This window comes from Ctenopharyngodon idella, chromosome 13, assembly GCF_019924925.1.
Source record: "Ctenopharyngodon idella isolate HZGC_01 chromosome 13, HZGC01, whole genome shotgun sequence".
NCBI classification, from domain to species: Eukaryota; Metazoa; Chordata; class Actinopteri; order Cypriniformes; family Xenocyprididae; genus Ctenopharyngodon; species Ctenopharyngodon idella.
Window position 1 is genome coordinate 10,729,573 of NC_067232.1, and position 14,997 is coordinate 10,744,569.

The 14,997-nt window shown below is 37.7% G+C and overlaps 1 protein-coding gene across 1 annotated transcript in view; it reads left to right on the top strand.

Moving 5' to 3' along the window:
- The window catches only part of slc24a3 (solute carrier family 24 member 3), a 75,087-nt gene that overhangs the window by 48,296 nt on the left and 11,794 nt on the right, over positions 1-14,997 (top strand). The window contains exon 3 of the mRNA XM_051917418.1: positions 12,275-12,351. Coding sequence (XP_051773378.1) covers positions 12,275-12,351 — 77 coding nt within the window. The remainder of the gene's footprint in view (positions 1-12,274; positions 12,352-14,997) is intronic.

A 14,997-nucleotide genomic window follows, 5' to 3' on the forward strand; every position in this document is an offset into this window, starting at 1 on the left:
TTTGTAATATCTAGCGATGTGCCAATATTAAAGTTCTGTGTGATACCAATAATTAATTTCATATATTCATATATTTTTATGTATAGTTTTATATACATGTAATACATAGTATGAAAAAATGTGTATTTGTTAAATATTACATTTAACAGTTTATTTTAAAGATTTTTTTTTTTTTATTGAACTTCAAAAGGACTTTTATTGAGCACTACATGACAGCAAAGGAAATGAGCATGAACAATTAAATATCCAATACGGGGTCCCGTACAATGGCGTAACTCGCTGCTTCAGTACCATAGTACGATGCATCGTTGAACAAATCAGCTAGCTAGTCACGACTGTTTCCCGAAACTGTGTTGATGCAAACCTGTCGTTCAGCCATGTTGGTGAATGTCATGCAGGTGGTGGAGTAATAACTTCTTTAAATGAATCTGTTTGAGATCAAATTAATACTAGATTTTTTGCTATAAATCATGCACATGTCATCTGAGGACTAATTCTCATTTTCTCAGTTATTTTGCCTTATTTCCAGATTCAATCATTGACTCGTTCTTACGTACTAGAGCACGTACGCACATGCACACTCTTCAAAAATGGTGCTTAAAATCTCTTGACAAACTAAAATAAGTAAATGACATTTGTATATATTTGAAATAAAAGATATACATTGTACTTCATGTCAGCTTGTCTATTTTCAAGATAACAATTTATTAAGTCCATATCACATTAAAAAAGAGAAACTATGCTTCTAACTACAGGTTGAGAACTGTTGTTCCAACCACAAAAGTTTGCGTCGCAGTTTGCGAATGTTCGTTTGAACTATGGTTTCGGGAAACACACCCCTGGCCGATATTTGTCCACTATTGAGGAATACTAATAAAAACATTTAATGTCAGCCATAACTAATATGGTACAGTTATATCAGGCATCACTAGTAATATCCTGTGTAACTAAAAAAGCCTTCATAAAATCATCCTCCATGAAGTGGCATAGTTTTGGTGGGGAAAACAACAGCATTAAAATTAATGTGTTAGCAATTTTGTAATGCTAGTTGGCTAGCCTCACTTTAAAACATTCAGTCCCTTTTGCTATTCGCTAGGCCACGTGTGCTACTTCACGAAAATGCAGTTGTCTAAACGAAAGCGCTTCGTCCTGATCTGATTTGCAGTCTAGATCAAACAGATTGTATAATGAGGCTTATGATTATAAACCATCTCTGTTTTTCCTTGTCGAGTGCGAGTGTGATTTGGTTTCTCTGGTCACGTTCTCTGGCGTCCTGATTAAATGCCAGGATTACCATGTGCCCTTTCTTCAGTCCCACTGGCCTACTTGGGTCTTAAACACAACAGTCCTGTCTTTCCCTCCTGTTCTCCTTCAATCCCTCTTTTACTTTCTCTCCTTGTTTCTCTCTCATACATTCCTTCCTGGATCCTGACCTAATCCCTCCACTGTATGAATCATGATTTTCGCATAATAGGTATGTTTCCTGAAATATGGCATCTCCGTGGAGAACAGCATGCTCCCAGAGAGACTGTTGGTGACAGAGGGATTGTGTTTTCTTCTGGGAGACACACGAGTGAGCAGGAGGCCTGTCAGCCGTCACACTGAGGTGACTGATGGATGGATTGATCTTCTGACATTAACACAGAAACTCTTTAGATCGACGTAAACTTCAGTGCTTGATTTAAATATCAAGAGTGGTGCATTAACGTGAGAGAAACAAGAAGTAGTGAAATGCAAAATACATTAGATTAAGAGGTAGAAACATCCAATATAAAATTGCTTTAAAGGTGCATTCAGTTGTTCTTTAGCTAGCGTTAACATCGCTGTTCTTCATGTACTTTAAAGGGTTAGTTCACCCAAAAATGGAAAATTATGTCATTTATTACTCACCCTCATGTCGTTCCACACCCGTAAGTCCTTCGTTCATCTTCAGAACACAAATTAAGATATTTTTGATGAACTCCAAGAGCTCTCTGACTCCATAACAATTTAAAACCACTGTCAAGGTCCAGAAAGGTACTAAAGACATTGTTAAAACAATTGACGTGGGTGCAGTGGTTCAACCTTAATTTTATGAAGTGATGAGAATACTTTTTGTACGCAAAAACAAAACAAAAATAACATATTTATTCAACTATATCTTCTGTGTCATTCTCATATGTTGTTTATGTCCAGCGCTTCCAGGTTCTATGTCTGAAAGCTGACTCCTTATTGGCTGGCTCCTGTGTCAGCATCACACGCAGACGTCGTGCTGCTCATGTGTGCAGCTTTGGCCAATACTGAGCCGGCATTCGGACGTAAACACGGAAGCCTTCACTGTGCTTACTGTGGCAGCTGTGTAAGGATAATGACAGGGAAGAGAAGAGATTGTTGAATAAAGTCGTTATTTTTGTTTTGTTTTTGCGCACAAAAAGTATTCTCATCACTTCATAAAGTTAAGGTTGAACCGCTGCAGTCACGTCGACGGTTGTCTTTAGTACGATGTCTTTAGTATCTTTCTGGACCTTGAAAGTGGTGATTATATTGCTGTCTATGGACGAGTCATATACCTCTCGGATTTCATGAAAAATTTCAGTTTATTTCTTAATGTGTAAAACTTTTTAAATTAGCGCCAAACTACTGAATGCACCTTTAAAGATGAACTGCTTAATTTTTGTACCTATAGTGGCACCAACTGGAACTGCACAAGTATTGATTCTTTCCAAAATGTCATTGTTCGAACACACACGTGGTCCTGTATTAATCTCATGCTATTGGCTGAGCCAGAAAAAAGGTATTTGGCAGCCATTTCTATGTAGACAATAGACAAACATCTCCTGTCTACTTGAATGGAGAAACACAGAAAGCTCTAAAACTGTTTGTCAATATTAATTTTTAATTCCATATGTCAAATCAGCAACATTATGAGATCTTATATATCACATGGTCTCCAATGACATAATTTTAGCTCTGCAATTCAGATTCAATCGATAATGTTTTGAAATGATTTTTCCAGCTGTATTCTTATACTTTCTTTTCATCTAACTCTTTAATTACTTCCATTCATGTTTCAAGATAAGGTCTTCTCTTAGACACCTTTTGTACGTTCAGGTCAACAACAACATAGCATGATCTGCTCTAATCTCAGCGTAATTAGATTGGGCCACATCCAAATATCTCTGGCCAGCTGGAATAGAAGTTTCTGTCTCTCTCTTTCTCTTTCTTCTCTTTTCTTTCTCTTGTAGTCATTCATGCCGTGTGGCGTTCAAATGATGGTGGGTTTGAGAGCTCTCTTCTTAGCTACACTTGTCATTTTCTTCAGCTTGCTGTGTTGATGGAAATTGCTGAGACACACAAAATCACCACATATTTTCTGCTTGACATCATTCACTATTGTCAGTTTCTCCATAGTTTTGTACTTAAAGGTGAATGACTGTTTGGAAATACATTTTACCCAAACACTCCCCCCAGTAGCCCCTGATCATACAAAAAGTATATATAAATATGTATGTATTTCAAATGTGTTTTCAGGAACTGGTTTTAAAGGAGCAGTGTCACGCACTCTAACTGCCATAATGGAGACTGCAGTAGACTGATTCATATTTCTTGAAAGCTTGATGGAAATTTGTCTCAGCTTCAGCAAATACACATCTTTTGGACAAGGGACAAGAGTCCTTAAATCACTCCCTCTCGTCTCCTAAACCACATGGTCATTTTTAAAGCTTTTTTGCAAATTGTGCACTCCATGGTATAAGGGTAGCCATATTTTAATAATGGAGAAAATATATTGAATATTATTTTTCAGGCTTCCTGCGCATATCATCATGCAAAAGATTAAGACAGGATTTGAGGAGCTTAGCTGATGGACACATGCTGTCCCCAAACACTCTGCACATACAAACACAGAATCAGCAGAATGGAGGTACAAAAAGAGATGGATTTAGCGGGAAAGTTTTAATGCCTCTCACATAACGGTACATAAAAAAGTGTCACATTATCCTTAGTGACTATACTAATGCATTCCATCATTCCTGCATCATTTATGGATAATATATGCCCTCCTCCCTAGATTCATCTGACATCTATAGAGGGATTATGGCAGAGGTTGGTGGGCTCGGGTCATTGTCACCTCCCCTCTGACCACTCCTGACCACTCCACTCTGGGTGACATCACATAATCACATTTACGTAAATGACAATGCATGCAGATAATACCATTTGAGAAGTTGGATATCAGAAAAACACCTGCTGAAACAGCAGATTTTGAGTTTGGTTTTGTTGACATGCAATAAATCAATGATAATTGATACCAGTGGCTGTAGTAGTGATAATATCATACATGAGAATTTGTATCAGGAATGCAATAGTAGAGACAGTAATGGAAAACCAGTCAATTGACCCTTCGCCGGGAGTTTGATTGACAAGCGATCTAACCAGTCATAACGCAGAATCCGCCATTTTGTCCGACAAAGCAGTCAGGAGTTAGAAGATTAACCTCGGTGGACTTGAACTTGAAAAATGGTGTGTATTGACGTCTTTCCGCGTTTGAAACAACATTCCTTCTCATGTTCATTCATGTTTATTTGATGCTATAGATTAACTAGTAGGAAGAGATGATCGGTTCACGAGCCGCTTGAGCTGAGGCGCTACAACAATCTGTCACGACATATTGAAGAGCCACAAAACGGTTTTTATTGTTCGAATTTCTTAAAAAAATACACAATTTGAAAGCTGGGACTTTGTTTAATATCATAAGTAACCTGCTCTGTCTTGTCTGTCGACGTGTTGTCAGTGTCCTCTTTGCTCCGTGATGTATTTTTCACTCTGTGTGGCGTGACAGCGCCATGGCTTGTCGGACAAAGCAACAGTAACTAAGGGGGGCAGGTCTTTGCGAAGGGTCAATTATCAATTTGACACACTTATTTATTTTATATTTAATTTGAAACAGGACATTTCAGGTATCTTGACCATTCAGAGAGAACAAAAAACAGTACTAAAGTCATACAACATAACTTGTAACAAACATCTGCTCGCTGCATAATGTCTTGTAGTGTACATTTGTGCTTTGTTCTTAAAAAGCCTAATCTCCTGAGATCTATTTAATGATGTATAGGATTAGAATGAATCATTTATACAAGTCTGAATTATATAATATTTGTGTGCTTATGTAAGAAGCATGGATGGGCACTGTTTTTCCCCCTGTGAGTCTGGACCCCGGTTTGCTACAGTGCAGGTCAATCCTGCTTGATCCTGCATAGATTTAAAAGTCAGGGATTTGAGAAGGACTCTGCATCTATCATCAAATATGCTTATCCTGGCCCCTGTTTCTTTGGCTATATGTGTGTGCGTGTAAGAGAGATGTTTGAGAGAGCTCGAAAACAGTATAATTTGACCATTGCATACCTTAAAATCTTCTATCACTCTACTCTCAGCCTTTTTACATAAGCAGGTACAGAACATTGTGTCTTATTTATATGTTGACCTGGTTAGAAAATCAGCTAGTTTACTTGTGTGTTGGAACATTTCATGTGTATACTAGAAAATTCCTGTTATTAAGGACTCTTAGGTGACTATGAATGTTTTATCATGTAAGGAGCCATTAGCAGCACAATGTAGCTGTGATTGGTGTACGAGGGAAGAGAGCTCAGCTGAAACAATTGCACTCTGATGTTAGTGCTGCAATGAAGAGCTTGTGAATAGCTTTTAATTGAATCCAGGACTAATTGGTCTCAGTATCTCAGCTGTGTTTAAGGCTGACTGCCGAGTAGACTAGTGTTGTTGGCATATAAGGGTACGTTTACACGACAACGATGTACTAAAAATGGAAAAGTTTTTCCTTCACATTTTTCACGTACGGACAACACCATTATCAAAACAATCCCCGTTCACACAGATCCATGAAAACAACTAAAAAACTATGTATTATGCATGCCAGGCCAGTAGTTGCCAATGTCACTTTGCACCTATAGACTGAACACGTAATACACGTTTTCATAAATATCATTTTCACTATAACGGTATAGTTTTCACATTTGCACTTTGAAGCCCCTTTTCAAAAGTTTGCGTTTTCAAGCCCCCAAAATGCCATTGTTGTGTAAATGGACGGCCAAAACACATAAAAAGTTTTCTGTTTCAGTATAAAGCACTGGGCGAGCAATTCACCAGCTTTAAATGATTCAGTTATTGCATTAGCTTGAGTTTTCTTTACATTACTCAACCTTGTAATTCCACATCAACGGATAATGCTTGATCCATAGGCCTGTCCATACTGGACAATGCTGTTTGAGGACATCCACTGGATTATGCGTTTCCAGCCATGTTTAAGTGCAAATTACGGAATTTACATTATTAAATGGACGGAAGGCAACTGATTTCATCTATGGGAAAACAGGATTTAAGGCTCTGCATGACAATTAAAGCAGCTTTATAGAGGAAAATCACTTAAGAGGCAGAACTTTTTCATGGAATCTGTCAACAACTCAGCATCTGCCCCAAAGTTACGTCACCAGCAGTAGTCATTGTGCCAGCAAATGCTTGCACTCCATAGGGTTGCCTATCAGCATGTCATGATTAAACTCAGGGTCAAATATGGACATGGTAGGGATGTTCCAAAAAAAAAAAAAAAAAAGTGGATTTCTAGGAAATTGAGTATTACTTTGACAAAGTGATGCCTCAGACTGCAAAAACTCATTACAGAAAAGAAAAAAATAGACAGTGGAAAGAAACAAATATAACAGTAGGTAGTTATTACTTTTTAAAAGAGCCTGTCATTGAGAATTTTATTTTATTATTATTATTTTTTATTTAGTAAATATTTTAACTTTAATGGAAGTTGGTCCTCAGTTTAGGTTCTCATTGTGTAAGAAGCCGCAAGTGCTTTATATGTCATTACGCTCTACTTGTTATCAAAGTCTAGCTCGGTCGCTAAGTGAATCAGTTGTTTGACTTGTGTCTTTGATGATGGAAAGTGCGATATCTTTAGAGCTCCCTTAGGAAATTTGTTTTAAACCACACAAGCATTATAATGACAGAGACAGCATATGGAATCCCTAGAGGGGTTTCTGTAGTAATCATCAAACATAAATAATGAAGAGCAAAACAATGTCTCCACAGTGCTATGTTTTTCTTTTAGGAAGTTAAGCTGTAATTTCTATAGATTTTCTACCTTTTCTCTACAATTATTATGCCTATATCTCCTCAATCAACCCAGACAAGTTCCTATTAATGAAAATATCTGTGAGGACTTGCCTTACTCAAGATTTACTCCAGCTTTTCTTCCAATTTGGCTTACCCAGGCCACAGTGGATGTCTGTCCCTGTTTGTCTGTCCATCTATAGTAGTTATACAGTAAATGCTGTGTTTATGTGTTTAAATTTTCATGTAGTATTAAATGTGCGTATATGGTGATTATTCTGGAAGATGTTGCCTCTTTGAACATCAGTTTACTTGAATTTACTATATAATTGCATCTGTACAGTAAGTGTGTACAAGCTAGAATAACAACATATTCACTTTCCCAAACTTCGGCTCCTTTAGGAGGAAGAAATTCTCTAGTTACTGTTTGTCTTGACAACGGAAGCACTTTAATTTCATCAATTAGATTTAATTGACAACAGATGCTGCCTTCCTGTTGATTGGAATTACAGAGGTCTGACTCTCAGTTAAGCTGTTATGTCTAACTCTCTGTGTCTGACTGACAGCTACTCCATGACTGTGTCTGTGTAGAGAAAACCGCAGGCTGCTGTTTCACCGTCCAGTCACTCAAAAACTAAAGCAGAGCTCACACTACAGGATATTATTAAGATTATCATACCCAGTAGAGCACCTCACGTGAATTCATTGGGAAGTGGATGTAAACATATTCGTCACTGACATAAACTGGTATGTTTACATTTGCTAGCAGCTTTCTACACTCATCCGGTATGTTCAAAACCATAGTGATTTCTCCTCAGCTTTTCTCTTTGTCTGTACGGTTGTGTCATGTTTTTGAAGACGCGTTATTCAAGGAGTTGTGTTGTTGCAACACTTCAACGCAACTTTCGCCATCTCCACTGTCCAACGGACCCATACAGCAGCTGGTTTTGCGGTCGCAATTTCAAATTCGCTCTCATTCACTTCTCTCATTGGCTGTTGTTAAAGAACTGACGTAATCTTCCCGATTTAAATTCCTAAATATCAAACGTGTTTGATATGATCGGGGCGGCCCCGATTTGTGTGAGAGCAGATTGGGAGGTGCAAGATTCGATCTGTGAATGCCTCACATTACCAGATAATCTGCGCCGAACATCGGAGTCAATCGAGGTCCTCGAAAAGATTTTTTCTCCGATTCTCGGGAGGGGAAAATCGGGCATAAATCGGCCTAAAACTCCTGTAGTGTGAGCCAGGCATAAACAGGCAGTGTTTTGTCTCCTAATAAAACTGGTTTCAATCTGGCTTCCAGGCCTCAAAAGTCATGTCTAATGATGATTTAAAACATATTTGAGTCGGCTTTAGATATACTATATGCATATATGCCTATATAGGCCTAGTTTGGAAAAAGATTTTTGTAATAATTTTGAAAGAAGTGTCTTATGCTCAAGGCTGCATTTATTTGTTCAGAAAATACAGTATTATTGTGAAATATTATTAAAACAACTGTTTTCTATTTTAATATATTTTAAAATTTAATTTATTCCTGTGATGGTAAAGCTGACTTTTCAGCAGCCATTACTCCAGTCTTCAGTGTCACATGATCCTTCCTTATTATTATCAACAGTTTGTTAACATTATTATTATTATATTATTTTTTCTGTATTCTTTGAATAGAAAGTATACTGCATTTATGTGAAATAGAATATTTATTCATATATTTACTGTCACTTTTGATCAATTTTATACATCCTTGCTGAATAAAAGTATTAATTTATTTATAAAAAATCGTACTGGGCCTAAAACTATATATAATATTAATTAAAAACTAACATTTGTTTTATTAATTTAATTTATTACTTTCAACTTCAATCGCATCAGCATTTCTGTTCTTTCCATTCATTCCATCCAACCTGAAGACATCTTAGAGGATGTTACCTTGTACCTTTTTGTCTTCCTACCCTTGTATACTCTCTCTCTGCTAGAGCAGCATTTTAACTTAGCCTACTTTGAAGCTGAAGCATTACATATTCAGATGATTAGCCTTTGAAGAAGACTTATTTAAACAGCACAAAGCTCACAAAATGCACTGAAGGGAACTTGGATGCATACAACTGTCTCATGTCCTCATGTGGAGTTGAGCAGTTCTCAGAGGAGGAGCAGGGGGTCGGTGCTGACAGCGGTTAATGTATGTGGACAGTCTTCATGTCCTTCCTGCTGGCCATTAGTCTCCTGGTACTCTGAAGGAGAAGGTTGTGCAAGGTCCTAATCCTGCTGAGAATCATCCCTGTCCTTCTCTATCCTAAGTTTCCGGGTGATTTTAGTCTTTTCTCACTAGCTTGGAATGTTCTTGTCTAATTCTTCCTAGCAGTCGCTCTGGGAGAGGAACCGATCCATTTGTTTTAACTCTGTTGCCAGTGTACAATAAAAAGATTTTGAATTCATTTCTGTTTGTTTGCCTTCTCCGTAATTGCAGAAGGGACCTTTCTGTAGACCCTTTCAACATTGCCAAGTTCATCTTTCTGTTGCTGTTGTCGTGTGTTCTTTAATTGATCCACTCATGCTAACTGGCTATTGTTTATTGCTGCTTTATTCATTGGCGCTGTAATTGAAATTAGATTAATCAGAATCTCTTGTGCCAGGGAACGCTCTGTGATGGGACCAGAACCGAGAGGCTGTGACTCTCTAATGAAGGCCACACCAACAATGAAACCCATGTGAACCATGAGCACCAGAGCAGATCTGTTGTTCTTGGGATAAAAATAGGCAGCTCGCTCACGGTCCAGCTTTTTATTCATCTGTTTGTCATCAAGAAGTCTTTTGTCTCAAGTAAAGCACTGTTTTTGTGGGTAAAACGAGCAATAGGAGACTGACATGAGACTCAGAGGTCAAAGGGTGAGGGTCAGTCCTTCTTTTCACACACAATTTCAGGGACTGTCAGTGTAATTATGAAGGATTTGTGCCATTAAATGTACTATACATACAGAAGAACCAGGTGGCATGCTCTTTTTATGCTAGTGGGCAGTAAAGCATTGTTTTGTGAGTTCTTTTGGGTTGTTTGAGTTCACCTCTGTGGTGTTTAGGGCATTGGGGGCAGTGTGAAGCCTGCTGACGCATTCAACCTCCCCGGTGATCTAGGAGAGAATGTCACTGCACAATGCGCAGCCATGGACACGCACAAACACCCTTGCAGATATTCCTGTAATGACTGCCGTGTTATACAAATACAGTTATGTTGATCTTTATATGAAACTGAGAACTGGCTTGTAGTTTGTAAACTTTGTGCCGGCACAAGAGAGTAACATTACATCTGTGTAAAGCGGAAATCACAATAAATACGGTATTTACAAAAGAGATGGATTTTAATATGAAGGAAACTTTTTGCCTGCTTTCTTTATTGCTACTTTTTAAATCCCTTTTGCATACATATTTTTCACTCTTGCACCAGACTCAGACTTTCAATCAAAAAAATAATTTCTATAATGGCCAACTTTTTTGCCACTAGTAAAGGTTTATAAAACGTCAGTGTACCAGATCACCAAAATATGAGATGTGTTGTGTGTTGAAAATAAAGAAAAATGTAAGGTAAATATCACAGTACTCTGACTTTGCATAATTTCAAATCTGTAATTTTGACACTTCATTGAAATATTACAATTATGTGAAATATGAACACATGAAAATTAATATTTGAAAATTGTTTTTAGAGATTTTTATAAAAGTCCTCCGGGCCAAACGTGCCCCTAATGAAGAAGCAACCATAAATGGAAATTAAAAATGAAATAACTTGAAAAAATGTTTAAAAATATTATATATATGACAATATTTGGGGGGATCTGACTAGCAATTTATTTTAGTTTCTTTAAATACTGTCTGTCTTTCAGTCAGTCATGAAAAGTGACAAACATTCAACATTACTCATATTCTGAGCTATTTGTCTGTCAGCACTGAAATAAATCAGGTTTCAAGTTTGCATAAAGAGATCAGGCTTTTCCGCGAATGGAACAAAGCCGGTCTCTGGGGTCTCAACGCTTTTCAATCAGGGCTATAGTATCTTGGATGCTGACGTCATGGCAACGGGCTATGTAGGAACGAGCACAATTGCAACACTTTAGAGAGCTCACGGCTGACTTTGTCACTCCTACCATCTTAGAGCGTGTAAAACTGAATCCAGGCAAATAAGTGGCCACTCTCACTGACCCGATTCTGTCGGCAGGCTGCAGGCTTATCAATGGAACCGGCCGGGTGACACGCTGTGTCAGTGAATAGCTTGTTAACAGAGCAGCGATGGACTGGGAGCAGCAGTAATGCTGTCAGAACCGCAAGAAAAGCTCCTGAAAATCACACCAATGCCACAGTCATATAGTTGTCAATTCTCTCTGACACTGAGCGAATGACGTCTGATAGTCATTTTGTTGTTCAGAGTAAAAATGTTTCGCTGTGTGGGTTCTGCTGATGAAAAATGAATGCATTTTTTGACTCTTAAAGAGATAATTCACCCAAAATTTTAAACTACATCATCATTTACTCACCCTTATGTGTTTTGAAACCTATGTTTTTTAATTGGATACAAAAGGAGATTAGCTCTTTTCCATACAATGAAAGTGATTATGATCACAGCTTTTCCAGGAAAGATATTTAGTCTGTTGCTTGCAAATTATATAATCAAATCACATGGCTTCAGAAGACTCTCTCTCTCTCTCTCTATATATATATCCAATCTCTCTCTCTCTCTCTCTCTCTCTCTCTATATATATATATATATTGTCATTTTTGGAGCTTGACAGCTTTGGTCCCTAATCACTTTCATTGGATGGAAGAGAGAAGCTCAGACATTTCTGTAAAATGTATCTTCTTTTGTGTTGCACAATTAAACAGAGAGTCATAAGAGTTTGAAATAGATACAATTTTCATTTTTGGATGATCTATCCCTTTAATAGAGTCAAAAGTATATGGCAGCACATTCTAATTTAATGAAATGAACTTACAATGTGTATAATTAGTCTGTGATTGAAAGCATTTACTATTTTTCCTCTGGAGTGATCCATATTCTAAATTACATGGTGTATAATGAGAGGGAAGACTCTCTGAGACACGTGTGCATTGCTCTGTGTTTTATACGTGGACTATTCATGTAGCTGAATGTGTGTTTGTGTGTTTTTGGCAGGTATACATGAGTTCCCTGATGATATCTTTACCAACCAGGAGCGAATGGAGGGGGCCGTAGCATTACATGTTCTGTGTGTAAGTATCTCTACCATCTGCTTTTTCTTTTCAGCATTTGATGCAGTAGTTTGAATGCCTTTTTCTAGCTGAAATCTATAAAATTAAATGAACACTTGAAGACTGTGTGTACCATTCAAGAGTCGGGGGCTCAGGGCAATCTCTGACCTTACCTCTATTATTTGTTACAATGGCTGTAAAGGATTTTACAAGTGGTACACATGAGTGAATTGAAAATGTGAATTTGTGAAGGTTATATTACCTCACTCAAATAGAGGTCTTCAAGCAGAGAAGGGTTTGTACAGCTTGTTGTTGTGAGAGCTTGATTAACAAGTGCAACAAATCAACTCAACTCAAATCAAATCATTTGTCATGTTCAGATGCACTTTATATATGATCTAGAACTTGATGAAGCCTGGACACATTTGAAGAGTTTTATTTGAGTTGGCATGTGCTTTAGTTATTACCTGAAATACTGTTTACTACAGAGTGCATATAGAGAGTGAGATTGAGTTTTATAGTCTGGCAGTCTATGCCTGATGACACAATTGTTTGTTTACAATAATACACAATAGAGTTCCCTCTGCCAACAGTATTTCCTATAGTTTCTGTTCTTTTATGGATTGTTTTGAGTGTTCTCTGGAGGTTTAGAAAAGGAGCCAATTGGAATAACACTAGAAGTTGGAAGCAGTGTAAGCTGGGTGGCTGTTTTGAGTCATGACTCAATAGAATAGTTTTTCATTGAAGTGTGTTTCATTGAAAAACTCTACCAGCTCTACTCTACGACTAAATAAACACACACATATATATATTTTTTCATATTCCTGAAGCAATTATTCTGTCGCTTAGAAATGAAAATAGCTGTAATGTAGCTGAAATGTTTTATTTTTTGTTGTTTTTTAAGGAACTGAGAAATTAGTCAAAATTGTTTTGTGGCAACTGACATCATGCAACAAGTGAGCTATACTGAACCTGGAATGTGAAATATTAAATTAATGCTCTCTAAATAAATCCACTGCAGTTGGTTTTAATAAAATAAATTGAGTTTTGTTCCGCCACCATCATCGTAAGCCATCACAGAGAGACTGTTCATCATGCATCAGGCCTTTCTGCCCCCGTAGGCCATGTCTGAGCGCACTTTTAAGTGAAACATGCCATGTGAAGCAGGTACTGATGCAGTACTGTGTGTTCCCACTGAAATCCCCTGCAGGGTTGGTTTGACACTGCCATTGTTGTGCGTTGTTTAGATAGTTGCCCATGTAAGCAGAGAGTGAGTGGATGGTAAAAGCTGCAGCAAAAACCCTCTAAGACTCCCTCCAGCTGTTTACATGTTTTATTTATCTTTAGGGGCTTCGGTAGCCCAGCTCTGCCTTGTCAGAAGGTCAAGAATAAATGGAAGGGGAGGGAATGAGAGTGGAGGGGGCAGAGATTACGTAATGGGCACACAGTGCGAGCATGGCAGCGTGACGGATGAATTAGATGCACTGATTGGCAAAGTCTTGGCGGGAAACAGTTGGCAAACAGATCCCAGGGGTGGATGGGAGCTTGCTTTGACAGGACAGTGTGTGCTTGCATCCATGTGTATGTATGAGTTAATTTAACATCCAAAAATTACATAATTATATTTATTTATTTAGAAGTTTTGTTTTTGTTTATGTCATAATAACTAGCAATTGTAGAGATTTTTTTATATATATATTTTTTTTTTTTTACATTTATGCATTTGGCAAACGTTTCTATCCAAAGAGACTTACATTTAACTTAAGTCTAAGGTATACAGTATACATTTCTATATGTTTTTGCCTTCCCTGGGAGTCAAATCCATGACCTTGTCATTGCTGGTGTCATGCTTTACAACTTGAGCTATAGGAATGTCCATGTTTTTAGTATGTTTGTCGGTACATGCATACGTACGCAACTATGCATGCAAATGTGTGTTGCATGTAGAGGGACCATGGCATCTGCGATTCACACCCATCTGACCACAGCAGATGTTGGAGAAACTAATCCACCGCACACAGCTTTTTTTATGCAAAACATGTTAGACTGTAGAAAAAAAACATCAATTTCATCCCTAATGAGTAAGAGACAAATAAACTTTGAACCCCCTCACTCTGTAAAGGGCACAAGCTTCCATCAGTGCCTTTCTGTCATCGGGACACTTTCTAAGAAAAGGTCTGGATAGTCCTAGTAGACGGCCGTCCCACTGGAGGGCAGATTGCTCTGAGAATAACAGAGTTTAATGGCGTTGACACTCATGTACTCAAATGTGCCCGCACGGAAGAATTTCGCTTTGCACAAATTTCATGCACTCCCTTCAGTGGCTTCTAGATTCTGATTTTTTTTACCTTCTTATGTAACTTACAGAGGCTTCATCAGATGTAGCAATCTGATTTAAGGTGTTATTTCTAAACAATTTCTACACTATTATGATTTTCTCACCTGTCTTTCCAAATGCATATGACTTTCTTTCTTCTGTAGACACACTAATGGTGAAGTTTTGAATAGAAAATCCAGACTGCTCTTTTCTGTGTAATGCAGTGGTTCTCAATCATTTCGACTACGAGGCCTCCATTGTCCACAACAATAATCAAAGCCCCCATGACTTTCGAATTTTTAAAAACATTTTGTATTCAAAATTTCGGCCCCATAAAATGTTTTACATTT